This window comes from Helicoverpa zea, chromosome 12 (assembly GCF_022581195.2).
Source record: "Helicoverpa zea isolate HzStark_Cry1AcR chromosome 12, ilHelZeax1.1, whole genome shotgun sequence".
NCBI classification, from domain to species: Eukaryota; Metazoa; Arthropoda; class Insecta; order Lepidoptera; family Noctuidae; genus Helicoverpa; species Helicoverpa zea.
This window is the reverse complement of record NC_061463.1, coordinates 2,396,601-2,423,606: the sequence shown is the minus strand read 5'-3', so window position 1 is coordinate 2,423,606 and position 27,006 is coordinate 2,396,601. Positions and strand designations below refer to the sequence as shown.

Genomic DNA, 27,006 nt, shown 5'->3' with positions numbered 1-27,006 from the left:
TTTATTTGCGAAGTTTATCAGATTTCCAAAAATTGTCCGATAAACTGAAATACAGGAAAAAAAAGTAAATAAACGTAAGTAAATAGGGCTCTAGTAAGACATCAAAAGAGTCCCCTACGGACTCTGATAATGTTCTTAATAACTCATCTCTCATTAGAAAAGAAGGCCGAGGTCCAATTAAAAAGTGCAACCAACTTTTATTAGTTGTTCCCAGTTTCTTTACGCCTGCAATTTTTTTAAGTTTCTCCGAGGGATACAGTTAAAGTAGAACTACCTTTTCAATTAGCATTCATATCAAACTTTACTTCCTAACTTTCTTATTCATATCGTAGACATTCTATTTTACAAGGGTATTCACAGACCTTCATGGATTGTAAGGCTTGACATACGTATTGTTTGCTAAGATTCAAGGTCTAAACATTAAAACTCGGAAGCTCAATATCGTATCATTATATAATAAAAATAAAAAAGTTATAAAATAAAAAAAGGTATAAAAATAAAATATTGTTTACAAAAACTGTGTGAACGAATTGATGATCAACGAGGTCGGTTTGTGGTGCTCCAGAGCAGCACACGCTTAATCTGGTGGCAATAAGCCATCTGCTATCATCTTCTGTCTCCTAGCCTCCTCTCGAGCCTTTTTCTCAGCTTCTTTCCTCTCATGCTCTTGTTTCTCTTCTTGTGCCTTCTTTATAGCCATCTCAGCCAAAGTCTTCTGATCAAGTTTGAAATAGTTAATGGGTTCTTTGAAGTATCTCATGTCTTTATTATTCATGTTCTCCACGAACTTGCCGTAACAAAACCTCCCGTCTTCTTGATTATACGTTTTATCCTTTAGTGCGAGTTTTATCCAATCCATGAATTCTATTTCTTGCAGGGGTTCGCCCCACGTCATCAGTTCATCCCGGAACAGTTCGAAGTCTACGAATCCAGTTTCTTCGTCGTCGTGTCCTAAGGCTGCCATAGCTTTTGTGATGGCTGCCTCGAAGTCATCTCCCCAACTGATTTTAGCCTCGATCATTTGCAGCCATTCGTGAAACTCGACGGTATCGACAAATTCGTCTTCGAGAAACATTTCGAACAATTGGTTTATTTCGGCGGTTTTGGGATTGAATCCTAATTTCCTCAGCATAAGCGGGATCATTGCTAGCGGCACCTGTGTAATAGTAAATTATTCGTAAATACCTGTAGGTACCTACCTATCTATAGCCTGGACTAGCATTTATATTTGAGAAATTTTGCTCAACCATAAAATTATGTTTAATAAATTTTGAGTGGCTAATCGGTTTTCCACGTTGTGAGCAAGTGTGTTAATTATATAATAGAAATAGTCGGCACATATTCTAGTCTAGCTAGAATAAAGGCCTACTCTATGAAGAGAGGTAGCTACTATAAACGGTGATCAAAAAGAGCAATTTTCTAATAACCTTGTCAATGTTATCCTCATCATGTAATTTGTAAATTTCTTTATATCTCATGATATCGTCGTTGGTGAATGAGGCTGGTGGAGGAGGTATTTTCTTCGGCTTTGGTGGGGGTCCCGTCGGCACAAGCTTCAGGGCAGACTTCTTTTTAATATCAGCTTTCTTTTTTGGACCCATTGTAAACGCTTAAACTAATCAAGCTGAGGATGCTAGGATATAGTTCTATATATAGGTATCCTTAAAATTACTTTAAAGTCCTAATTTCATTTTGAAGTCCTTTAAATATTTTTGAAATGTAGATTGAGATTGATTAGATGCATTTTGATAATTTTGACAGTTTCTTTTTTGGGCATCAAATATATCAAACAAAGAAAGTAGGTTGTATGTGTTTTATGGATATTTCGAAAAGAGTATGAATGTTTCAGGAAGTCATGCATCAGGGTAAATTGAAGGAAAGCTTAACCATTGCGTGTCAATTAAACGTTCGGCACGTAACAGACGACCAACGAGATAGATTTCCGAGCACCACTGGCCCGAATTTAGAACATTCAGCTAAATAGCAATTTAAACTCGGTAGCTACGGATACATCAGATTAGGGGCCCGCGATCAAACCACCAACGTGGACCTAACGACAGAATCACCCACCCGAAATAGGGTTGTCCTTTATTCAATGTTATTAAAACCCTGAATAAAATGGACTGACAACGACCAACGGTGTTTATTTACACGCCCTTTTCACGTGAGATCGGCAGTCTCAATTTGCTTTGATGTTTGGACACAAATAAAGGTATAAATTTACTGTTTGCTCCAGGTATATGAACGACTTTTGACATGGATTCTTGATTGCACGGCACGTAAGATTGCAATCCCATTGAAATGTGGCATAGCTACATCAGAATAAGGATGTGCCACATAACCCTTGGCTACACTGTTTACGCCTTTAGAAGAGATACGTCTATCGTTTACCAATTTCCCTCTAATGAAAATATATCGAGACAAGTGGGGACACCCATGTCACTTGGAATGTGATATTTTACAAAGGGCCGGCAACCCTGGCAGGTTGCACGTTTTCCGAACGAACACTTACGTTAAACGCTCCAAACGGCAGATTCCATTAGATTTGTTTATACAGGAACGTATGGGTAGGAAATATTACACTTTTTCGTGCTTTATCTTCATTTTTAGGGATCCTTCTATCGGTGTAAAAATAGACTGATGTTCTCAACCATTGAAATGCATTACAAGTTACTTGGGTACCTCATAGGTAATAGAGGCTCATATCTAAATTTAGTTTTTGACTATTAAAAACAAAAACGATGTAATCTTCTCCGACAAAGACGAAATCGAAAAACATCCAACCTCCCACTCAAAACAGAACATTACAGAACTTTATTATTTCCTATAACGTCACGTTGCCCCGATTCCTCTAATTTGATACCGTTAACCTTTAATTTCACAGACACTTAAATCTATGTAAGTTATTGGCCAGAAGGCTCTATAAACCCTTCCCAAATTACTCTTAATGTGCCAAATGCTTTTATTTTCTGTCTTCAAACATTTACAGTGACACCTTTTCAAGTAAAAGTCTCAAATAAAAACAACGATGACCACACTTCACGCGATATTGCATTTTATAAATATAAAAGCTGTTAGTGTCGTTCCATAAAGTTAAAAGCAATTTTAATGAAACTGTGCCATGTAACGGTGCATTTTATGTTGAGGACAATGAATGTTGAAAGTAACGTATAGATAGGTAATCCTTTTTGCATTCCCATTCTAAGGTATGCATCTTCATCCATGGCTCTATTAAATGCACGTCTCTGGGTTTTATCAAAAAATCTTCCCACCTACGGCCAAAGAGAATTTATAGTTTTATATAGTTGAATATAGTTTTAAAATACCGATGAGTACAATATAGTAGGTATAAAAATTTAGATATATTGCCATCATATCATGGAAGCTACCGGTAATCAGGGACTATACCCTATGTTAAGCCTTTAATCAATCTGTCTGACAAAAACCTCTTAAATATGAATGTACTACAACCTGTACCCAAAACCCCACATAAATCAATGTCAGTTAAAATGCGAATAACTAAATAATTTAATTGCAGGGTACCGTAACAAAATATTATACCTTAGATCACAAATCATACATATATCTACATCTCATAAATCGTACATAAAAAGTTTCTTCGCAGAGGCTCGTGCCATGCCCTGGGACATCAGTGAGTTAAATGCGAACTACAATTATTATAAAATATTAAATCGCTTATAAAAAAACACACAAATCTTCGAAAACTAGCTTAATAGCGAATTAATCGCAAACATTTAAATAAACTAGTCAGAAAATGCAGAAACTAGACGTAAGCCACACTTTCGTTCAGAAACAGAACGATAATCTTGCAAACCATTGAATACGTTAATTTTCCCTTTACAACATTTACACTAACCTTGTATTACCTTTCTTTTTTACATTAATTCAATTATATTTGAATCATATAGTTAAAATAATTAGAAAACTTACAACAGTGTTCCCTTTAAATAGTTTTTGTTTCTGAACGACTGAGGAACTGACGCCAATTTTGACAGTTGACTAATGAATCCTCGCTACGCTAGCGTTTACGTTGTTTCATTGAAAATAAAACTGCAAATAATTGCTTAAATTCCTATTAGTAGACTTAATATTTATCAAAACCAAGATGGTAGCGCGGGTGGCTGGAGTTTTTGATGAAAAGTTGACGGAGGCCATCGCTAATTCTAAGATTTTGGTCGTGGGGGCCGGCGGTATAGGTTGTGAAATATTGAAGAATCTCGTTCTTACCGGCTTCCCCAACATTGAAATTGTGCGTGCTGCGTATGTTTTACAGTGAATATGATTATTTTCTGGTGTGCAAACATTAGTCATGTGTTTATTTTTTCAGATCGACCTTGATACTATCGACGTAAGCAATTTGAATCGTCAGTTTCTGTTTCACAAAGAGCACGTTGGGAAGTCAAAGGCTCAGGTTGCGAAGGACAGCGCTTTGAGCTTCAACCCTAATGTGAACATCGTAGCTCATCACGACAGCGTCATCAGGTTAGTTGTCGCACGTACCAACAGCTTAGGAATGTGGAATATGGTAAACATCAAGGTAACGTCACTCGCATGGTCGGCGTAATTGCGAAAGGTCAATGCACCTGTATTATGCATTTTTTCCTCATGTTTATCAGATAAAACTGATCTTAGAATTTTGACATAGCATGTTGACAGTAGAAATGTTTTAAACCTTTGTATTTTTTGCAATATTACAAAAATAATATCCTCATCCTATTGTTGAGGAAATTACACTAGATTCATCATTTCCTTACAAATTCAAAAGATTTGTGGTATAGATAGAGCAAGTGATTTGATACCTGTTCAATCACAAAAAAATACTATTTAAAAATTGGATGTAAATAGTTGTTTAATGTCAGTTTACAAGCATCCAATAATGTCCAATTTACAAGCGACATTCTCCTAATTGCCCACTTCTCCACTTTCTATGTTTCTAGCAAAAAGCAATCCTATAACAATTTCTAAACCAATATCTCAAATATTCAAATCAATAATTACTTCATTTCCAGCAACGACTATGGCGTGAGCTACTTCAAGCAGTTCCAAATTGTGCTGAATGCTTTGGACAACCGTGTGGCACGTAACCATGTCAACAGAATGTGTCTTGCTGCCAATGTGCCACTTATTGAGACTGGCACCGCTGGCTATGCTGGACAGGTGAGTTCATTCATTACTCATATTTTAGATTAGTATTTATGGTTCAACTTCTTTTCTGTAATAATATCATCATCATCCACCTAGCCTCTTACCAATTTTGTTGGGGTCTTAAAGTCTAACCGGATGTGGCTGAGTACCAGTGGTTTACATGGAGCAACTGCCTACCTGATCTCCTCAAACCAGTCACATTGGACAATCCAATACCCATTGAACAGACTTCCTGGCTTCTGACTACCCATAACAAATGCCAAAAATGTTCAGATGATAGACAATAACTTTCAAGTGTTTGAATTAGACCCAAATTAAAATTTACCATCTTAAATTTCCAGGTTGAACTCATCAAAAAAGGCCTAACACAATGCTACGAATGCCAGCCCAAAGCCCCACAAAAGACATTCCCAGGCTGCACAATTCGTAACACACCATCGGAACCCATCCACTGCATCGTATGGGCCAAGCATCTCTTTAATCAATTATTCGGTGAAGAGGACCCTGACCAGGATGTCAGTCCAGACACCGCAGACCCTGAGGCTGCCGGAGAAGCTGGTGCGTCTGCTTTGTCGTCAGAAGGAAATACTTCAGGGAACGTAGAACGTAAAAGCACCCGTGCCTGGGCTGCGGAAACAAACTATGAGCCAGAAAAGCTGTTCAGCAAGTTGTTCGGAGATGATATACGTTACTTGCTGTCGATGGAGAATCTTTGGAAGAAGCGCAGGCCTCCTACTCCTTTGGTGTGGAATAACTTGCCTGGGAAAGATAATGCTCCAGCACAGCATTCGGGACTGCCTGACCAAAGGGTTTGGTCTGTTCATGAATGTGGACAGGTAATATTTCATCTTATTGCTTGTACACCCTTAACTTAGAGTAGTAAAAAGTATCTCTAATTGGATTACTGTATGAAAAATTATTTAGTCCTCTACTTGCTTGTAAGACTTTGTATGAATTTATGATTAATCCAAAATACGGCCCAATGATACCGGGCCAAGATTCACACTATTCTCTCATCAGATGAATGCTAAAAGAATTAGTAATCATTTATTTTTTATTTATGAGATTTAACCTCACTGCTTACATAGAATTATTAAATCGACATTACGCCAATTACGAAATACACAGAATAGTATTGTAAATTGTATTATCATACCTTCCCCCAACCAATATTTTTTTAAAGATTCCATTAATTTAAATAACTTATTTATCACAAATTCCAGGTGTTTGCATCAAGCTGCAACGCCCTACAGTCAGACCTGAAGGGTCGGTCGGAAGGCGATCACCTCGTGTGGGACAAGGATGACAAGAGCGCGATGGACTTCGTCACTGCTTGCGCTAATATACGTGCACACATCTTCAACATACCACTGAAGTCTAGGTTTGAGATTAAGTGTGAGTATCATTGTGATTTATAAGTTTTTACCTAATTTACGTACATAAAAACAACAAGCAAATAGGTTCTACATTTTTTAGCTATATTTTTATACAAAAAAAAATGTATTATTTAAAACTTTTTCTGTGGCAGCAAATAACGTATAAAAGAGAGATAATGTGTGAGACAGAGTCAGTACTTATTTATCAACCAATAGTTATATGGGTATGTGCGTATGGCATGTGACATGAGTAAATTATTCAGCCTTCATAGACCTAGCTTACTTGTCCTACCAAGACCACGTACAAATTACGCCAAAAAAGACATTACATACAAAGGAGCAAAATTTTATAACAGTTTACCGTCCCACATAAAAATGTAAGCTCTTTCAGTGGTTTTAAATCTCAACTAAGTAAATATATAATTGAAACAAGTGACTATCCTACTGGTTGAGAATAAAACCGTTGAACGGGTAAAATGGCACTATATCTATTAATTGTTAATTTTATTCTTTATATTAAGCATATATCATTAATTTTATTGTAACATGTTTTGAATTCTAGATTGTATCTGTGACCTTATTTAGTTTATTACTTTATGTTGGCTTATATTCTCATGTAAGTGGCTTCCTTTGTCTTTTTGAGAATAAACTATTTAAACCTAAATTATCAAATCAAAGATTAGAGATACTTTAGATTGGCCTGTTTATTAGCTCATGAAGCATGCAAGCAAGTTGTAAGCGTATACAACAAACAACTATACATGCGCAGAAAAAGAGAACCAGTCTGAAATCTTCCCTAAACGAGCACTATACTGATCATTACCATCACACTCAATTTTAAAACCAATCTACATCTCTCCCACAGCGATGGCCGGCAACATAATCCCCGCCATAGCGACGGCTAACGCGATAGTGGCCGGGCTGGCGGTGCTGCGGGCGCAGGCCGTGCTGCGCGGCGACATCCAAGCCTGCACCTCCGTCTACCTGCGGCCCAAGGTCAACCACCGCGGACAGCTGTTTGTGCCCGAGAAGAGTAAGTAATTAATATAAGGAAAATTAAACAAAGTTTCTTCAGTACATAATGTTTAGGTTGGGTTAGTCTAACCAAGGAGTATTGGGTTGCCTGGGTAACGGCTTTGAGGGGGTCAGATAGGACAGTCGCTCTTTGTAAAGCACTGGTACTCAGCTACATCCGGTTAGACTGGAAGCCGACCCCAGTATAGTTGGGAAAAAGGCTCGGAGGATGATGATGACATAATGTTTAGGTACGATCCAACTTAGCGATGTCCTGACTGCTGCTGCTCCCTGCTGCTAAGAGGGGCTTATGTGGCCAGAATTGTGTGAGAGTGGATAGGTAATTGCATGGCTTAGAAAATATATTTACGCAATAAGTGTACGTCATAATAAATATGTATATTCTTTAGTGTGGTGGACACTGATAAAATTTAAATCAGGATATTTAAAATGCAAAAAGTAACGTATAATTGCCAGTCCGTTCGCTAAATAAATTGACACGAAAACGTAAATAATATTATTATTTTGTATGTCTCTACCAGACCTCGGGACTATAGAGTCCCGGATTTTTGGGAGGCGAACGTGGGGCCGAAGCCAACACGCTGAAACCCTTTTGAGACAACTTTAATGAAATGGTGACACAAAACCGACGATTATCCCTGTATACACTATATAAATGTACCCAAGGACAATCCCCGGTTCTGTGCTAAACTATTGCTAACTATGGATGAAAACTACTTGGGCTATTGTGATGGGATGCTAGTGGACTAGGAATGGGGAAACTACGGGAACTTATTATTATTTCTAGCCTATAATGTCCCACTGCTGGACAAAGGCCTCCCCATCCCGCTTCCACACTTCTCGATCCCTCGATCGAGTCCACCAGTCCCGACAGTAGGCGTCCAGTTCGTCACGCCATCTCTTCCGGGGCCTACCCCGCCTGCGGTGTCCATCCTGGGGTGTCCACTGGGTGACAATAGTGGTAAATAATATTAATTTTGTATTTTTATTTCCAGCTCTGACCCCACCAAATCCAAAATGCTACGTATGCGCGCCCAAACCAGAAGTAGGTCTCGCCTGCAACCTCAAGCAGCTCACACTCAAAGATCTCACCGCCGCCTTCAAGGAGGGCCTCAACATGCAGGCGCCTGACGCCACTGTCGAGGGCAAAGGCCTAGTAGTACTGTCCTCAGAACCTGGTGAAACTGACCACAACAACGACAAAACACTAGAGGAAATCGGCCTCAATGACGGCTGCGCGTTGTTGGTAGACGACTTCCTACAAAACTACGAAGTCAGGGTCAGATTACAGCAGGAAGATGAAGAAAAGTCCTGGCGCCTCGTCACAGACACTGACGCTCCCATGCCCGCTCCTAAAGAGGAAGAGAAGGCAGCCAATGGCTCTAATGGCAGTGATCCTAAACCCGGACCGTCAACTTCAAGGGCTCGAGAAGACAGCGACAGTGATATGGAGATCATCGAGGAAGATGATGACGAGCCCACAGTGAAACCCCCAAAGCGTAGGCGCACGGAGATGACCGATGAAATCGTCAACCTCTGTTAACGTAGCATTTTCAAAGTTCGAGTAATGCGCATACGACTGTTTATAAATATTTAAGTCGCAAATGTTACATTTTTCTACTACATACATATGCGTAAATGTTAAATACAAGTTTTTATAGAAATATTACGACATTTTGCCGATTTAAATAGCAATATTATATTGAGACATGTTCACACGTTATGACACGTTATATTGGATCAAATAGTCAAAATGTTCGAGATTGCGCAACATAGTATTTAAACTCGAAGAGAGGAATAATTGTAAGAACAATTCTTTATAATATAAGAGTTATGTAACTTTTCTAGTACTCTGTCTCATTAAATTAATTTAGATAACAATATGGTATTTTCTTGACTTGTAAACATACATAGTATCCAATTAAAATTACATACTTTCATGAAGCAGTATTTTATCTCCATAACTGTTTTCGTTTTGTTTTAACCGTCATTATCGTGCTTTGTGGTCAGTGACCGCTTTAGATATTTAATTGGGTTGAATGAACGACATAGCGTACAAAAACACCAAGCCTTTCTACAGAAATATTGGTCCTTCAAACAAGTGAAAACGTTAGTGTTTACCGAGAGTGATTTCCCCTCATTTCACAGGCCGATTGTCCGACTAATTGCGATGCGGTCCGCTCATTCCCACGGTCGTATTACGCGGCCAGTGTCCATTGCATAGGTCGTAAACGGACATACTATCCTTTTAAAAATTCTTTACCTTTGAGATAACAACTTATTTTTGTTCCCAATGTGACTAATGTTTGCAACATTCGTCAAAACAACACTTGCCCTCAGGTCAACGCTATCTCGTCGGCCTTCGGAACAAAAGTAGATCTTTGATTTATTTAGTACTTCCGTAATTTGCAATACCTAAAAAGAGAACCTAGCCACTTAAAATAGAATAAAGGCATATCATTTAGCCTTTATTGTGACAATGGAAGCCATAACAATACGCGATTACAGGCTATTGTTTGGTCTCCAACAAGTTGGATGGAACACCGCTTTTTCCTCGACAGACAAACGTATCAAGTAAATTGACACACTCATTTGCAGTTTTCTAACAGGAAAGGCCAATTGTCTACTTACAGGACGAATTATAAGTCTTCAAACGCCAATTCAGCGGTCTGGAGACCAATCAAGGATTAGTAAAGCAGGAAGCTTTAATCATATCGTTTATACGAATTAGGGCCTATGCACACCACGTTTTTTAAACGCGCCGTCGACGCGCGTTTGTAGCGATACAGACGCGATACGCACGCAAGACAGACGCAGCCTGTAGACCTTTGCACACCTGTATACATACAGACGCGCGTGTGTAGCGATACAGACGCGATGCAAACGCGCGTTTGTATCGATACAGACGCGCCGGTGTTTGCATCGATACAAAGGACAACAAACGGCTCTGCAGGATAAAAACGCGCCGTCGACTCGCGTTTGTAGCGATACAGACGCGATGCAAACGCGCGTTTCTATCGATACAAACGACAACAAACTGCTCTGCAGGATAAAAACGCGCGTTTAAAAAAATGTATGTAATGTAAACGTATGTTGCAAACCCTACACGAACTCCTTAAAAATAACGTACGTGAGTATATTTGATAGATGCGTACGTGAGCTACATCCGAAAGCCAAAACTACTCATCAGAACCACCGTAACAAATTCGTAATTAGTTACAGTCAATTAACAACGCACGGTGGTTTTTTCCTCAAGAGATAATAATTTAAATCAGTTCAGTGAGTACGAAAATAAATACTTCGCCGAATACATGTCTGTGATCTTGCAGGCGATTCTAAATCGGTAAAGACGCAGAGATAGGAATCCCAGATGAAAATAAGAAATACAGAGCGTACATAAAATTCACGTTTATTACAATCTAATAATACCTACATTACGAGGTATTTTATAAAGGTTTATTACTGATTAGCACCCGCTTAATCAACACAGGCGGATTATTATGATGCAGCCTAAATTGGTATATTTGATTAAAAAGTTTACTTATTCCAAACAGCTTAGTTGGGTAAGTACTAATTTAATAAGTAAATGCATCTTGGTCTTCATTGTCACTTATTTGAAAGTTCGCAAAAAAAACATTTTTGTATTTTTTTTTTGCTTAAGTCTGCAAAACATATTATCTAAATGTAACCAACTAATATATTAATTATATTTTACCCAGAAGACAGCACAACACTGCATTTATAAACTAGTAAGGCTGACAAAATCTTAACATTACACAAACATCAAAAACTAGCACTAAATATTGCTACCAATATAAGCTAACAAATTATTTTAGAATACACAATAGGGTGGAAAATTTTACATTAATTTATTATACTTTGGCTGAATAAATTCATTCCATTTATAAAAAAATGTTGTCGTACAAAATTTGATTGTAGCTACATGCACTTAATAGATAGAATATGAAGACAGTTACACCAATTTTTCCAACTTGACATCAATTGTTGCTTGTTGGTCACAAGACACAATGTAAACATCAACACAGGTGACATACATTTACAAGACAATGACGCATCAACAGTTCCTTGAGAAACAAGTGCTACGTAAATAATACATGTTAACCCCGTAAACTAGCTTGCGTTCCAACAACCTTGTACAATATCATTGGTGGGATGAGTATAAAATGATTATTTAACTACAAAGTTTAGAGGTGCAAATATTGCAATAATACAAATAAACTCTTAAAATAAGCATGTGTAAAATTTTCCTTGAACACTGGTTTACAGACACATTTCACTGTTAATTCAATATAATTATGAGAACAGGTTTCCTTAAAGCTATGCTTACACATTAATGATGTTTAAAAAAATAATTTAATTTAACTAATCCTTTCAAAAACACATAAACTAAGAAAATAAAATTCTGTAATCTTAATGATGCTATTAAGATTACTTTTGTGAAGGAGGTGCAGATACCAAAATATTAAGCTTATTACTTTTCAGGTAGCATCCCATATTCAATGAGGAAGCGTTCAACATCCACAGCAAAGAAATCATTGCCAAGCTCTGTAGCCAGCTGCACAAAGTTGCCAATAATCTGGCCTCCTTTGTACACTAATAGTGCTGGTACTCCATCTACACGGAAGTGTTTGCTCAGCCCAGTGAGGTCAGCAGCTATGCGACAGAACTTGATGGTTGGGTAGTCAGAGGCCAATATGTTCAGACAGCCATCCATGGTCTCACAGGCTCTAGTGCTGTTATTGTAGATGTGAATAACCACCGTCACTTTGGGATCCTCCTTATCAATAGCAAATAAAAACTCCTCTTGACTATTAAGAGTAGTAAGTACACCGAATTTAGGTACCTTCTGCAACTGGCTCATCAGTTCCTCCATTCTCTGCTTCTGATATTGTAAGAGGAATTCTTCATCCATAAGCTCAGATAATTCATCCTCTAGTTCTTCTATCTGCTTGTCTTTCGCCTCTTCTCTCTCCGGCTTGACGGTTAAAGTGAGCTTCTTCGCTAAGGCGATGCGCTCTTTGGCGAGCTCTGCACGATTTTCCGCTTCCAACTGTTTAAACCTGCGCCAATCTTCTAGGACTCCTTTGGGGCCAGTGTTGCTGGCCTGTCCAGTCCAGTTGTTGATGGGCGGTGGTTCAGCATTTGTTGCCACCTGAGCCTTAGCAGGCTCTCCCTCTTCATCTCCACTTCTTTCATCGTCAGATTCGCCTTCGTCTTCACTGCTACTACAATAGTTTTGCAATTTCTCACCCAAAAGTTTATCTTCTAATGTGGCCATGGTTATTCCAGTACTGTATCTCACAATAGATGATTCACAGTAATAAAATCGGAATGTTTATATGCGGAACAATAAAAATCTAAATTGAACACAGTCGTTTACAAGTCGAACCGCTCGTGCTTCACGCCAAATCCGATTGGAAATGCTAGCTGTGACCTGTGAGCTTATTTTCCCTCAAATGACATTAGCACAACTGACTGTTGCCCATAGCTGTTGCCATTACGTTCAGCCAACCTAATCAAACCAAAAATCATGTAGGTAATCTCAAAGCCTTGGTTTCATGAAAAAGGGATGAAGAAATCGTTACAGTTTCCTGAATACCGCAATAAACTGATATTTTGCATGTAAAGTAGTGGTAACTCTTTCACTCATATCGTCTTCTAAAGAAACAAAAAACTTGCACTCTTCTTATTTTGTTTTTTACTGATGGCTACTTGCACTCTTTCTTTTTCATTGCTAATAATGCTAATCATTACGTACGTCAAATAAACGTCAATGACAAAATGTCGTATAGAGAAAACGTGAAATATTCGAACTCGTGGGTTTGTTTACATTAGGCTAAGTTAAATTCAGTGAAAATAACATTTCTTTGTAGACTACTTAAGTAAAACCTTAAAATGAGTAAGTCTTCATCTAGTACTTGGCATTTACATGTTCAGTCATTCAGTAAAGTAAATATGTCCACCTTATATTTCTAGGTCAAATATTACAAAAACTGCGGGATGTAGACCCGAATGACAGTGAAGCTGTGAAGGAGGCAGTAACCACTTTCTTCCAGAACTTGCCCAAGAACACAGAATCTAACAGTAATACATGGCTTCGGGCGTTAGAAGACGTGATTACCCGGTAATATATACATATAATATAACCTATAAACACTACCTATTATAGCTATGCCTGGTCAATGGGTTTTCTTTGCCAGGTTTCATATTCTTTCCTAAAGTATTTAAAAAAACATAGTGGAGGATTGTGGGCAGTCGCTCCCTGTAAAGCATTCAGGTGCATCCGGATAAACTGGAAGCTGACCTCAACATAGTTTGGAAAAAAACTAGGCAGATGAAGACAGTGGAGATTGGTGGCCCTAAATAATCTATCTGAACCTAATTTATCATCTGTTTCAGGTTCCCGAGATACTGTTCACAGCATCGCACAACAATAGAGAAATATTTAGTACATTTCCTGGACTCAAGTAATTATAACAATGTTATTGAGGCAGCTAAATGTGCACATGGCTTGCAGCAAGTAAGTTACACTTATAATAGCACTCAATTTATTAATAACTAGCTGATTTTTTGCAGTTTTACCCACATCCCTTGGGAACTTCTGCCCTTACCTGAATAAAATATAGCCTGTTACTCTCGGTAGTAGCTATGTTATGTTTCAGTCTATGAGTATATGAAGGTTGTTATTCCTCTGTAAATATTTCACCTTCTATAATTATAATGTATTCTTGCAGTATAGTATATTGTATTTACATTCTGTATCAGCCATTTGTACAAATATCAAAACTATAACAAAAAGAACTTAAATTATAGCAATCACTTGTTCTAATTGTCCTCATTATTCGCTGTGTGCGCGATGACAGCGCCCCTAGTGGCCACAACTATCTAGGACTTGTCATAGTAAATTCCCTTTCATTTACTTTAGTAACTGTTTCGATTGGTAACTGATTCTGTTCGTATTTTCCAATAAATTGTTGATCCGGATATCTTCATGTCATAAAACGATTATATCTAGCAGTGACCTGAGAATGGTCAATTTTTTTACATCGATATATTGACGGGAATATAGCTAGGGCTCGCCTCTGCGTCTGACTTTTTGCCTCCAATAGAATGCTCACTGCATATTGTATCATGTGGGTGCCATGGGCACCCATCAGCACTAAAACAACTAAAAAAGGACTGTAATTTTGGAATGCTTATTATTTTATATAAAGAAATTTCTTACTTTTTTCTCTTCACAGCAGCTATCCATTTTTGTCTTTGCTGTAATGTCCACTTTGATGTTGGCAACGAATAAAACTTGCACGAACTGTTTTTCCCATTGTTTTTACAATTTACAACACAGCATGTACTATGACCCATATCGCAAATTTTTACGTTTTTACTTAAAGTTATAAAGGAAGTTATGAAAATAAAGCAATTTGACACTTGACAGCCCAGAATTAATTCACATTTCTGCCACATCGTGCCGTCGATTTGCCGTCCCCCACCACCCACTTTGCACATAGCGAATAAGCAAAGTGTTGTTTCATGATAATAATAACTTTGTCGCTTTCAGATTCGTCCCTCTCAGGACAAGTTGGCTAGTCCTAAGAACTGCTGGAGGGAACAGATGAATATATTGTGCAATGCTGCCCACACACTCATTGAAGCCATATTTTCAAGTACAGTCAATATTTATAAAAACAAGCAAAATGTCAAGGTAATATGATAATGTTTGGTATTGTAAAATTCATAAATGACTTGCTTATTCTACAGAATTCTAATCTATTTACAGAATTATACAGGGTGTGTTAAAAATGAATTTAAAAGAAAATTATGTGCTTTCAAGCAACCTACCTTGATACATGTTGTACATACCCTAATGCCTCAGTGTTAAAAGGCACATTGCATTAGTGAATCCTGGCTGTTACTGTTACAACTACAAACAAGTAGAGGTTTTGCGGAGTGTAGCTTTAAGACATAGTTTATAAGAAAACGTGATTGTAATAATAAATAAATAATAATAAATAATGTCGGGACACCTTTTTCACACACGGTTGGTTAGCCCCATGGTAAGTTATTTATTAACTTGTGTTATGGGTGCTAACACAACTGATAAACTACATGTAGCTACATATATACATATGTATTTATAAATACATATTATAACACCCAGACCACGGCCAACAAGCATGCTCATCACACAAATGTCGACCGAACCGGGAATCGAACCCGGGACCTCAGGTTCGGCGGTCCGGCATGATGACCATTGCGCCATCGAGAAATAAAAAAAAGCTAGAAAGTTTGATAATGTCTTAACAAGTTGCCTGTGTATAAACTGGGTTGAGGCAGTCAGATAGGAAATTGCTCCATGTAAAACATTGGTTCTCAGTTGCATCCAGTTAGAAACCCAACATAGTTGGAAAAAGCTAGGCAGATGATGATGTTAACTACAGTATACAGCAGCTTTATATTATGTTTCATTTCTTTTCAGAGTGTAGAATCACAGTTACTTGTAAACACTCCTCTGACAAATGCTCTGTCTCAAATCTTGAATGTGAAGAAATCACAGCAGGGCACCAGTGGTGAAGATAATAGAAAGATGGTGTTGTGCAACAAACTGCGGAATATCTTTGTCTTCATTCAAGCGATGCTTGTGTGAGTATTGCTGTTTTTATTCCTATTTAATTGTTATAATTTAAATGGCATTATGATTATTTTTTTCTTTTATAAATAAAATTGACTCATTCTGTATTAACGCTATACCAGTATCTGTATTAGAAAAATATAAAGTTTATTGTGTTCCTTTTCATAAAATCGACTGTTTCTTATCACCCATCTATTGTAAGGTTACTTTTATATTTTTCTCAATAACATGTACTTTTTGTATTGTACAACTATAGTGAGGTCTTTTAAGGGCCTCAAACAGCTTATTTTGAATAAAAATTTGACTTTGGACGAATCCTAAACACTGCTCTAAAACACACGAGAAAGGACCTATGTGAAATAAATAAATCAATATACCATTTGTTCCACAGGGAGGTATATCCCGTAGCGAAACCAGTACAGCCTCAGCTAATTCTGGAAGTGATTGTGCAGGCAATCAGTGTATCCAGCAGTGTGAACACAGATGTGGCTGAAGCTCTCATTGTAAAGACACAAGCCTTAAAAACGCTGAATGCTATGATATTATGGTAAGTTGATGTTATTAAAACAAAGTTGTTGAACTCCTGTGACAAAGTCAAACAAAATCGGTATTGAAATTAAGTAGTCAAAAAACTAGGTTGATAGATTTTTGTACCATGTCATTATATTTGACCTCAACCTTTAAAAAAATGGTGTACTTATGTCTCTGTTTTTCATGACTTCTATTAGTAATAAAACTATAGTGTACATTTAACCATATCTTCTCTGAAACTTGCACATCTTTTTGCAGCTTAGGACCAAATCTCATTCCATTTTCTGGACTAGTATTCAGATTTGTGATGCAAACACTCAAATGGAGCTTGGAAAACCCTAGCGTGGAATCCAGGTAATATTAACAACTTTCTACTTAATTTAATTATTGTTGCAATGCCTTTTATTTTTATTTTTAATATTTTTTAGTTGGAATGTTACACTGAACCCTAAATCTTTAAAGAATCTTTAAATATATATTTAATATATATGGTAGACTGGAAGAAAACGCCTAAGGCGTTAAGTCCGCCATTGTACTGTTTGTGCAAAAAGTATAAAAATATATATATATATATACCTTTATATATAACCTGATTGTTATGTGTTTTATTTTATATTTTAATATTATATTCAAATTATTTAAAGACACTGCTTTTTTCCAAAACTGCTTTATACATAGAACCTCTTTATAACCGAACTGTGTAACATTTTAAATGTTCAACAAATATTTTCTCCCCACCAACAATACAGAAAAGTCCGTGTGACCGCTTACAACAGTCTCAGCAAGTGGTTGAGTTTGCTGCACATGCACCATGTGGCCAGCGAGGGTAGGGGACGAGCCTGGGAGGACGACCTGACCAAACATATCGTTGGGGATATCACTCCTGCAAAGAAGATTGTGCAGCTAACTGTGAGTAATCACTTCTTCCTCCTGCCCTGTTCCCAATTTTACTAGGGGTCGGTGCAATATGTCTTCCGCTTCCATTTTTCCCTGTCACTTTTCATACTGACACTCATTCCCTTCCTATTCATGTCATCTTTCAGGCAATCCATCCATCTTTTCTTAGGTCTACCTCTTCCTATCCGTCCATCTAAATTCATATCATACTTAGCACACATGTAACATGTACCAATAGTGATAACCAATGCATGACACAAAAATTGCCGCGATAAGCAAACCATAATCAAAAGTCAGTTAATCCAAAAATGTTATCCTTTTTCAGATGAGCAATCAGTACACAAAGAATTTGAGTAAGAAAGCAAAGAGAAAGCTAGCCAACTCCATGTTACAACAAAGTACAATCGCTAGTCACATGCCAGGGGAGAAAAGTAAGGAGAACACGTGAGTATTTTGTTACATATTATGGCCCACACACTCAGGAAATAAATGTACCTAGCCTTCTTCCGGGGGACGAGGAACGTTACTATTTTCGCGCAAAGAACCCAAACGCCTCGTTAGTTCACGTGTATCTGATCGTTTTGATAAATTTTTGGTTCACCAACTTCAGGTCGTCCGATAAAAAAAAGAAAGAGGTGTAAATTAAATTCTATTAAGGATGATATTTTATTTTTAATTCAAGATTGAAATGAAATCGTTTATTTTGCAAGTTGGACATTACATCACTTTTACACGTCATTTTAAGAACGCTGGGGTTGGCATTTCCTGACTGACTGATCCCTGAGAAGAAACGCCGAAACAAACTCAAGGGTCATAGTCTCTTTTAAAGTCCAAACATGTTATAAATTGAATAATATTATATGTGAGTGTCACCATGTACGCGCATTGTATTCTATCAACACATAATTTTTTAAGTAAATTTTATAGTGCATGCTGATTTTGTTCAACAAACTAAAGATATTCATAATACCTTAGATTTCCAAACATATAAATATAAAATCTCTTTTTTTGATGGATGACCTGAAGTTGGTGAGCCAGTATGGTGAACCAGATATTGAGCCAACCTACAATTTCAATTCGGTACAACCTATATACTTGTGATGATGAATAGTTTTTTTTTCCGTTTTCACAGTACTAACACTGAAGAAGGGAGTGAGGAGGTCGCTATTGCCGCTCTAGAATGCGCAGAATCATTCCTAACAGTCAGTGGAATATTTTTGAAACCAACCACACATACGGTAAGTTCTTTCAGAACACTGTTTCTGGGGAGTTGGTTCCACCATTTCTTCTTCCCAGCAAAATCATATAGGAAGTGGTGAAGGACGGGCCTTTTTTTATTGACCTTCAAAAATACTAAATGACTTTATCTTACACTAAAATAATGTTTATACTGGCTGTTTCCTGAAGTTTTACCGCATTGGATTTTTTCTACTTCGTTTCGGGTGTCATATAAACATCCATACGTTAAAATTTCATCGCCTGTAAAACCCGCATCTCACGGAGACTACTTCGATCACCAAAACATCGTACGCCTTTTCGGCACCATAAGAACGGCAAACCTCCATATACCGACGTACTAGTGCAACCTTAAGTCCTGTACTTCGATTACGTATCAAATAATCTCCAAGAAATTGTATATTTCACCTTGGTGGTCAAAAATTATGTAAACTAGTGTTTTAGTAATTGTGATATTCATCCTTAAATAATATTGTTTATACTTGCAGGTACTCCGCGAGCGTATAATCCGCTCGTGCTACACACTAGAGCAGACGAGCACGGGGCGGGCGCTACAGTGGCTGCGTACACTGGAGGCGTCGCGCAAGAACACCCCGCCCTCGCTGCCGCCGCACACACACTACTGTCTGCAGCTCTATAGTATGCTGCTCAGTAGTAGCTGCGAGGAGGTAAACATTCAATAAATACCTATAACACAAGTATTTAACAGTTGGTATATTAACACTCTGTGAAGTCGTGGTGGCCTAGTGGGTAAAGAGCCATCCTCCCGAGTATGAGGGTGTGGGTTCGATTCCAGTACAGTCAGGCAAGTACCAATGCAACTTTTCTAAGTTTGTATGTACTTTCTAAGTAAATCTTGGACACAAATGGCTGATAAAAAGGTGAAGGAAAACATCTTGAGGAAACCTGGACTATATAGTCTGAAATCACCAACCCACATTGAGCAAGTGTGGTGATTAATGCTCAATCCTTCTCCATGTAAGAGGAGGCCTGTGCCCAGCAGTGGGACGATACAAAGGCTGTAACAGAAGTCATGTGACGGGTGATGTCATGGGGCACGTGATGCGGAGGAATGAGAATCATGTTGTGAGGAAGGTGATGAGTATGAAAGTGGACGGATATAGTGGAAGAGTACGACCAAAGAAACGATGGATGGATTGTGTGAAAGTAGATATAAAAAATATCGAAATATTCGGTATAAGTGTATACCCGTAGAAAGAAAACAAAAAATCATATATTTTAAACTGCAAAAACTCTACACACTACAGAACAAACATAAATACGACAGGTTATTCTTCTTACAGATCAGAAAATTCTGCTCACAAGCCCTACAGGACATTCGACTGCACCTGCACTGCTCGCCGCCAACAATTAACTTCGCTCTCGAGAAACCGGCAGATACCAAAACCGGCAAGAGTAACAAGAAAGAAATATCTAAGAAGAATAGAGAGGCACTCGAAGCATTGTTGGGAAAAGATCGGTAAGTAAACCTCTGCTAATAGGTTAGGTATAGTTCTCGCCAAACCTAATCAATGTCGTAGCTAAATTTCGAACATAGGCGCGCACAATGGCTTTTGCAAACTTCGCTGACCCGCTGTCTAGAAATTGTGCAACTCGCACCATGTTATGAACCGCCATTAAGTTTGGCACAGCCTGTCTATGTTAGAAGAAGTAACACTTATAAATCCATTATAAATTCCAGAATGCCAGACACCGAAGAGTTGGCAGATGAACCACAGACTAAAATACCTCGTCTTGAAGAAGGTGACGACAGAATCAGCATTAGCAGTGAATCAGGAGCGTCAGTTGTCATTTCAGACGATGAAGTGGAAGTTATCAATCAAGAAACTACTGCCAACGACGGAGATGAGGTTGAAATGCTTCCTGTAGAAACTATCGAAGATTCCAGTCCCAAAACAAGCAGAAAACGCAAAGCTTCAGATACAGTAAATATTGAAGATACTGTAGACACTACAGCTGATATTGCTCAAAGCAATAAAGATGTGGAAATTGACGTGGCAAAAGACACAGCTAATATCTACGAAGCCAAAACACAACTTCCTTTGAACACTTCCACTGATACAATTGATGGTGACAAAAGTCCAGTGTCCCTTGAAATTGCTTACGGCACTTCTACCACAGATTCCAGTGTGAAAAGGCTTGAGAAGCTAGATGATGATAATAATCTACCCAGCTCAACAGAAACTGATGATGTTCAGATAACTTGTGGACAACTTGTAGCATGTTCTCAAGATTCTGCAAAAGATACTCTTGAAGTTGGAATTGAAATTTCAGCTGTAAATACGAAAGAAGTTGATGATGCAGCTGAAAATGAAGCAACAAAAGAAATTGGCGATGTCAATGATAATATAGAAGTTACAATTACAAGCAAGGAGGTTACAGTGGAAGATATGTTGGCCGATTTCGTTGACGAAGTAATTGAGGAGCCGAGTTTAGTTGCATAAGCGTAATATTCATTATTATAAGACTAATTAAATACATAAATGTTTTTTTGGACATTATATCGCTTGAAAAGCTTCAATTAATATTTTTTGTTTATAATTTATTTATTCCCCGAATTATCCTAATTGATGGAGAAACAATGCTTGATAGTTGATAAGAAAATTCAGCCCCGCACAGTTCATAGTCGCTGATCATTGTGTAATACTGCAAAAACTGAAACAAGAATTCCAATTTGGCTTCAGTCTTCAGAGCGCCTTCAAACTTGGAGGTTCCCATCTCCATGGTAATAAAATACAGACCCTATTTTTTAGTGCAGTCCTATGGATCGAGATTAGGTTCGCAAAAGACCCGTATTTGATTTTTTGTACCATATTGACATTTTACATATCTGACACTGACAGGAAGGTATATCTTGACATTTTAATTAAAGTAAACACCTCTAAAACACGAGTGTTTTTATTATTCTTCAAAGAAATTCCATTTAAAAAATGGTCATAGCAATTGGATTCGAAGGAAGTGCTAATAAAATTGGCATTGGAATAGTCAAAGATGGGGAAATTTTGGCGAATTGCAGGAGAACCTATATTACGCCGGCTGGTGAAGGTTAGGAAACATTACTCTTTCTTTTCTATAAATAATAACAATTCAAAGCTGTTATAGTGATACCTATTTATGAATTTTTCTTTATAATAGTCTAACATCAGCTTAGAAGAGGTTTTCTAATGTAGCGAGCACACTGCAACATATGTTTGTAAACAAATATTATTTGTCCATCACAAACGAAATATGGAGCACAATATTTTATTGTTAGAATCCTCCACCACGCTCACTTTACACTAATCACTAGACTGTAAAAAGTTAAACAACCTTTTTTAGTTTGTGTTTAATACAATTTTTCACATTACCTACATGCACTAAAACTATTTCAAGGGTTCCTACCACGAGAAACAGCAGAACATCACCAAGAACACATTCACGAGATACTGAAGGAAGCTCTCGAACAATCCGGCATCACTCCTCAGATGATAGACGTGGTCTGCTACACCAAGGGACCTGGTATGGGAGCCCCGCTCATGGTCTGTGCTATTGTGGCCAGGACCTGCGCTAAATTGTGGAAGAAACCTCTTTTGGGTGTCAATCATTGTATTGGGCGTATCCTTTTCAAATAATGTACCTATTGTCTGATGATTGCACAAAAATCTCTTTTTACCTCATTCTATGCTAAAAATAACTTTTACAGAGAATTATTCATTTAGTATAAAATCTTATAGCTATCACTTTTTCCTCTGCATAATGCCAATACTGTTCAATAATATATAATCTTCTATTCTAAGATTACAGAGTCAATACCTACATAAGTTGACTTTTGTTAAAGTTATAACATATAACTTTGATAGAAGTTAACATGAATGTTTTTCACCCTAAACTTCCTTAACGATAGAACAGACATAGAAATGGGCCGTCTGATCACAAAGGCCAACAACCCTACAGTACTATATGTTAGTGGAGGCAACACACAGATCATTGCCTACTCCCGGCAGAGGTACAGGATATTTGGGGAAACCATAGATATTGCTGTTGGAAACTGTTTGGATAGGTGAGACTTAGAACTACTTTTCATTATTGCATGTGCATATATCACCTTCTCAATAAACAATATGTTTTCTGAGGCTTATATATCATGATAATTTGCATACTAATTAGCCTTGTAATTTCAGATAACATTGTGTGGGTTGCTTATGCTCATTATCTTTATTACTTTTTTCTGTAAACATTTATTTAGCTTTTTTCTTAAGTCATTATGGATGAAAGAAATAATATACATTCCTAATTATTTACTACATCTATCGAATTTTCATTTTCAGGTTTGCAAGAGTGCTGAAATTATCTAATGCCCCAAGTCCAGGCTATAATATTGAGCAAGCTGCTAAAAAAGGAACCAAATACTACCAGCTTCCATATTGTGTTAAAGGTATTGATTTAAAATTTCATCATTATTATCACATCAGCAGTTTGATTTTCACTGCTGAATGGTCAATTTTAAGCAAATACATATGCAAATAGTTGGTTTACCAATATGGACTACATTTTGATAAATTATGTTAATAGTGACACTTGGCCTATTTGAAATAAAAAATATACTTTTCCCACCAGCCGTAGCAGTAGTGGTATATTTTACCACTATTTAAAATTGTTGAATTATAATACATTGTTAAATTGTTTTTTCCAGGAATGGATGTTAGTTTCTCAGGGATCCTGTCATACATGGAGGACAAAATAGACAGTTTGCTGAAGAGGTACACTCCAGAAGACCTGTGTTATTCACTGCAAGAGACTGTGTTTGCAATGCTAGTGGAGATAACTGAGAGGGCCATGGCTCACTGTGGCTCTGATGAGGTAATTTATTACATTCTACTTGGTGGTGCATAGAGATAAATTAGCTGCTGCAAAACTGGTTTGTCTTTGGTAACAGAAACCAAATCTGTATTTAGGCAAAAGGCTTTTGAGTTTATGGTGTGCCATAAGTAAAAATTATCAAGATGGTTAAAGCAAATATTTTGTTCATACATAATTAATGATATTATGTTAGTAGTAATCATGACATTGGAGAAGGATTTAACCCAAAAAAAATACTACGAAATTACATAATGATGAACTGAATCAATCAATCATGTTTCAGGTACTAATAGTAGGTGGCGTTGGTTGCAACGAGCGCCTTCAAGAGATGATGGGCGTCATGTGTGCTGAACGAGGCGCCAAAGTCTTCGCCACAGATGAACGATTCTGCATAGACAACGGCGTCATGATCGCACATGCCGGCGCCCTGGCTTTTGAGTCGGGAGCCACGATGGACTTCAAAGATTCTACTATCACACAAAGATATAGGACTGACGATGTATTAGTTACTTGGAGAAATGATTAAACGTAATTTATTATAATAGAAGTGTATTATTGATATATGCATTGGGCATTGAGGCCCCGGGAGAACCTCAGGAGCCCTCAACTTATTATAAGGGAAAAACATGCAATTGAAACCCCAAAATTAAAGTTACAAAAACTTTATTAAATCAACCGTTATATTTGTTCAAAATAAACATATCACTGCAAACTCATCGGGAGCAAACACGCGACAAATAACATTACAAACGCGACGCCAACATTAATGCAGTTTCGAAATAAATTATAACCATATTGATTGCACTCTGACGAATATCGATTAAAACTTAACAAGGATTTACTTACAATAATATAAATAAATACGACAGAAATGCATCCAGAGATAATACCAACATTGAACTTTACTTTCAAAATGTTCTATATTCACAGCATTATCTACAATCACACCAAATAATTAAAATACTAACTTTAAAATTCAGTTTGTCCAGATAGATGTTTGCTTCAGTTTTTATTTAAAATAAAAAAAAAATTGTTAAAAGCGGTTAATTGATTTTTAAGATACAATATAGGATAAACTAACAGATTTTAATACCTCAAAAAAAGAGAAAAATAAAAAGATTGGGAAATATCAGCGGATCTATCTGGACAAACCGTTTATATTATACCCCTTCATTTTAAAAACATTCTGATACCCAAAACTGACTGTTACTTTATACTAAAAATGCTTTTTTTCGATTCATGATGATTCTTACAGATACAATTTCCTTCTGTACTTTGTTTGTGTGTTACGGTTTTGTGGCCAATTTAATGTTACAATATAATTAAGGTCATTTTTTTCACAGAACCGGTTTGAACAGAAATTCATTTACTGCATTTTTTCTTGAATTTAAAACAGAGAGAAAGAGTCCAATTTGGTTATAAAATGCTTATACTTAATTTAATATTGCTATAACACATTATCAATTAATAATTTTAAGGTATGCCAGTGAATTTTATTGTTATGTTCGAGTCTTATGCAACTTGATATAGCATTTCTTCATCAATACATAGATTTTTTTTAACTGATTCAAATGTTTATCATGGTCAGTATAAAATTTAAAAAGCTCTAATTATTGGCACTAGCTTGAAGACTGCTTACAGACCAAGTTATTTTCAAAATTATTTAAATAATGACCTAACAAAAGTTATGCACCAGTATGTGTTTATGAGTTTTCACTCACAAAGAGACCTTAATGACTGAGATTTTATAAAAATGTAAGAAACAAATTGATATGTAAAAACAATCCAACTAATAGCCTAAAAGCAACAACAAAAATAATAAACCCTTCTTATTACAAAAGTAATTAATATCTAGTCCACTGATAAAAATGCTGGCCAGTTCTTTCCATCTCACAAAACAGTTTTTAATACAAACTATAGACAATATTGTTGACTTACTTCTAATTCAATTAGAAAACTTATTGTTAGTTTAATAATGTTTAAAAAACAGTGTTTTTATTAATGGACTAAATAAAATGATTAGTAATAAAAGGGAATGAGCTTATGCAGTAGTATAGAAACTACAAGGAACAGTTTGTTCTCATAATATTTGTACTAGGACTCTCTCTTGCAAGTCTCGAGATATTGTAGCACTTTTGATGATTACTTTGTGTCTCATAATGTTTCTGCAATGTGTAGCCCTGTGTAGATGATGATCCATGTTACCTATAGAATAAAAAGTGTCAAATTAAAATCAATATTATTTACACATACTATTTACTTGTAACATTTTTGGTACTATTATATTACTTTTTCAGTCCACTAAAAACTGTGATAAACAATAATTTTTATATAACCGATAAACACTTATTAAAGAACTAAAAGAATACTATGGAGACTGTTAACCTTTCAGGTTGTAGATGAATTTATTCTATTTCAATCTTAGGGATACAAAACATTACCTCACATAATTATATGGCTGTGCAAAAAGTTTTAAGACCACTTTGACTAGACTATACTTGATATCAATAGATAATTACCAAAAATCCCGCAAATGATGTCATGAATCCTTCCTTTGTTATTTCCCACATACCACCATACTCCTCTTCATCAATGTTTTGGAAATTATTCACATAAAAGTATATTACTGCTGCATTAACTATTACAAATCTGAAACATTAATATACAACACGTAAATAGAGAATCCAATAACATTATTTAATAGTTTTTTCAAACTTTAAAATGATAATAAATGAACACTCACAGTAATAAACCAAGGAATCCTTTCAATGGTAGAAGACCCCAAACCAGTCCCAATACAATGCCCATAGCCTGACGCATCCAGTAAATAACGTCTAGAAACTCTTCCTGAAAGCACCCAAAAACATTAATTACTCATTCACTCATATTTTCATTAACGAATGTAAGCAAAGTCTCGTGATTAGAACTAACCTTATCCGGCCATTCTGCGTTCGCAACTAACGCTCTTTTCCATGCTGACTCGACCACTTTCAGCTTATTGCTCCCGTCTGAAGATTTGTTTTTATTCGACATGTTTAAATAAGTTGTATTTTTTCAATTTATTAAATTAATTCATAAGGTTTTGGAATCAATAAGTCATTTGTAGAAAATTGTACACGTCACTGTGACATTGGAGTTGTGATTGTCAAATGTCAGCGTACTTTCTTAATAGAGGAAGGAGTATGTGACTTTTAAGACCGACCATAATTTTATTAAAATTAAGGCGAATCGTTGCGTGGTAAATTTTGCGATTGT

At 36.7% G+C, this 27,006-nt stretch overlaps 6 protein-coding genes across 6 annotated transcripts; 3 read left to right on the top strand and 3 right to left on the bottom strand.

Annotated features, from left to right (window-relative positions):
• Positions 1 to 365: 365 nt before the first annotated feature.
• LOC124635246 (probable calcium-binding protein CML14) lies at positions 366 to 1,601 on the bottom strand. The gene is made up of 2 exons (XM_047171103.1): positions 1,428 to 1,601; positions 366 to 1,156 (listed from the first exon to the last, which is right to left on the bottom strand). The coding sequence occupies exons 1-2, from the start codon at positions 1,599 to 1,601 to the stop codon at positions 578 to 580; spliced, it is 753 nt and encodes a 250-aa protein (XP_047027059.1). The 3' UTR covers positions 366 to 577.
• Positions 1,602 to 4,009: 2,408 nt separating this feature from the next.
• LOC124635213 (SUMO-activating enzyme subunit 2) lies at positions 4,010 to 9,458 on the top strand. Its single transcript, XM_047171041.1, has 7 exons — positions 4,010 to 4,270; positions 4,349 to 4,503; positions 5,031 to 5,178; positions 5,508 to 6,002; positions 6,390 to 6,561; positions 7,408 to 7,575; positions 8,573 to 9,458. Exons 1-7 carry the CDS (start codon positions 4,127 to 4,129, stop codon positions 9,118 to 9,120), a joined length of 1,830 nt encoding a protein of 609 aa, XP_047026997.1. The 5' UTR covers positions 4,010 to 4,126; the 3' UTR covers positions 9,121 to 9,458.
• Positions 9,459 to 10,970: 1,512 nt separating this feature from the next.
• Positions 10,971 to 13,079, bottom strand: LOC124634876 (phosducin-like protein). The gene has a single exon (XM_047170540.1). It carries the CDS (start codon positions 12,874 to 12,876, stop codon positions 12,070 to 12,072), a length of 807 nt encoding a protein of 268 aa, XP_047026496.1. The 5' UTR covers positions 12,877 to 13,079; the 3' UTR covers positions 10,971 to 12,069.
• A 261-nt stretch (positions 13,080 to 13,340) lies between these two features.
• On the top strand, positions 13,341 to 21,439 carry LOC124634874. The gene is made up of 13 exons (XM_047170538.1): positions 13,341 to 13,497; positions 13,575 to 13,722; positions 13,998 to 14,118; positions 15,157 to 15,300; positions 16,075 to 16,238; positions 16,619 to 16,774; positions 17,017 to 17,112; positions 17,508 to 17,667; positions 17,981 to 18,099; positions 18,788 to 18,893; positions 19,380 to 19,559; positions 20,196 to 20,371; positions 20,594 to 21,439. Exons 1-13 carry the CDS (start codon positions 13,494 to 13,496, stop codon positions 21,354 to 21,356), a joined length of 2,337 nt encoding a protein of 778 aa, XP_047026494.1. The 5' UTR covers positions 13,341 to 13,493; the 3' UTR covers positions 21,357 to 21,439.
• Positions 21,440 to 21,763: 324 nt separating this feature from the next.
• Positions 21,764 to 24,293, top strand: LOC124634875 (probable tRNA N6-adenosine threonylcarbamoyltransferase). Its single transcript, XM_047170539.1, has 6 exons — positions 21,764 to 21,957; positions 22,285 to 22,506; positions 22,801 to 22,951; positions 23,220 to 23,326; positions 23,585 to 23,751; positions 24,035 to 24,293. Exons 1-6 carry the CDS (start codon positions 21,843 to 21,845, stop codon positions 24,275 to 24,277), a joined length of 1,005 nt encoding a protein of 334 aa, XP_047026495.1. The 5' UTR covers positions 21,764 to 21,842; the 3' UTR covers positions 24,278 to 24,293.
• Positions 24,294 to 24,397: 104 nt separating this feature from the next.
• Positions 24,398 to 26,890, bottom strand: LOC124634878 (respirasome Complex Assembly Factor 1). The gene is made up of 4 exons (XM_047170541.1): positions 26,683 to 26,890; positions 26,495 to 26,598; positions 26,271 to 26,400; positions 24,398 to 25,956 (listed from the first exon to the last, which is right to left on the bottom strand). The coding sequence occupies exons 1-4, from the start codon at positions 26,782 to 26,784 to the stop codon at positions 25,906 to 25,908; spliced, it is 387 nt and encodes a 128-aa protein (XP_047026497.1). The 5' UTR covers positions 26,785 to 26,890; the 3' UTR covers positions 24,398 to 25,905.
• Positions 26,891 to 27,006: the final 116 nt, after the last annotated feature.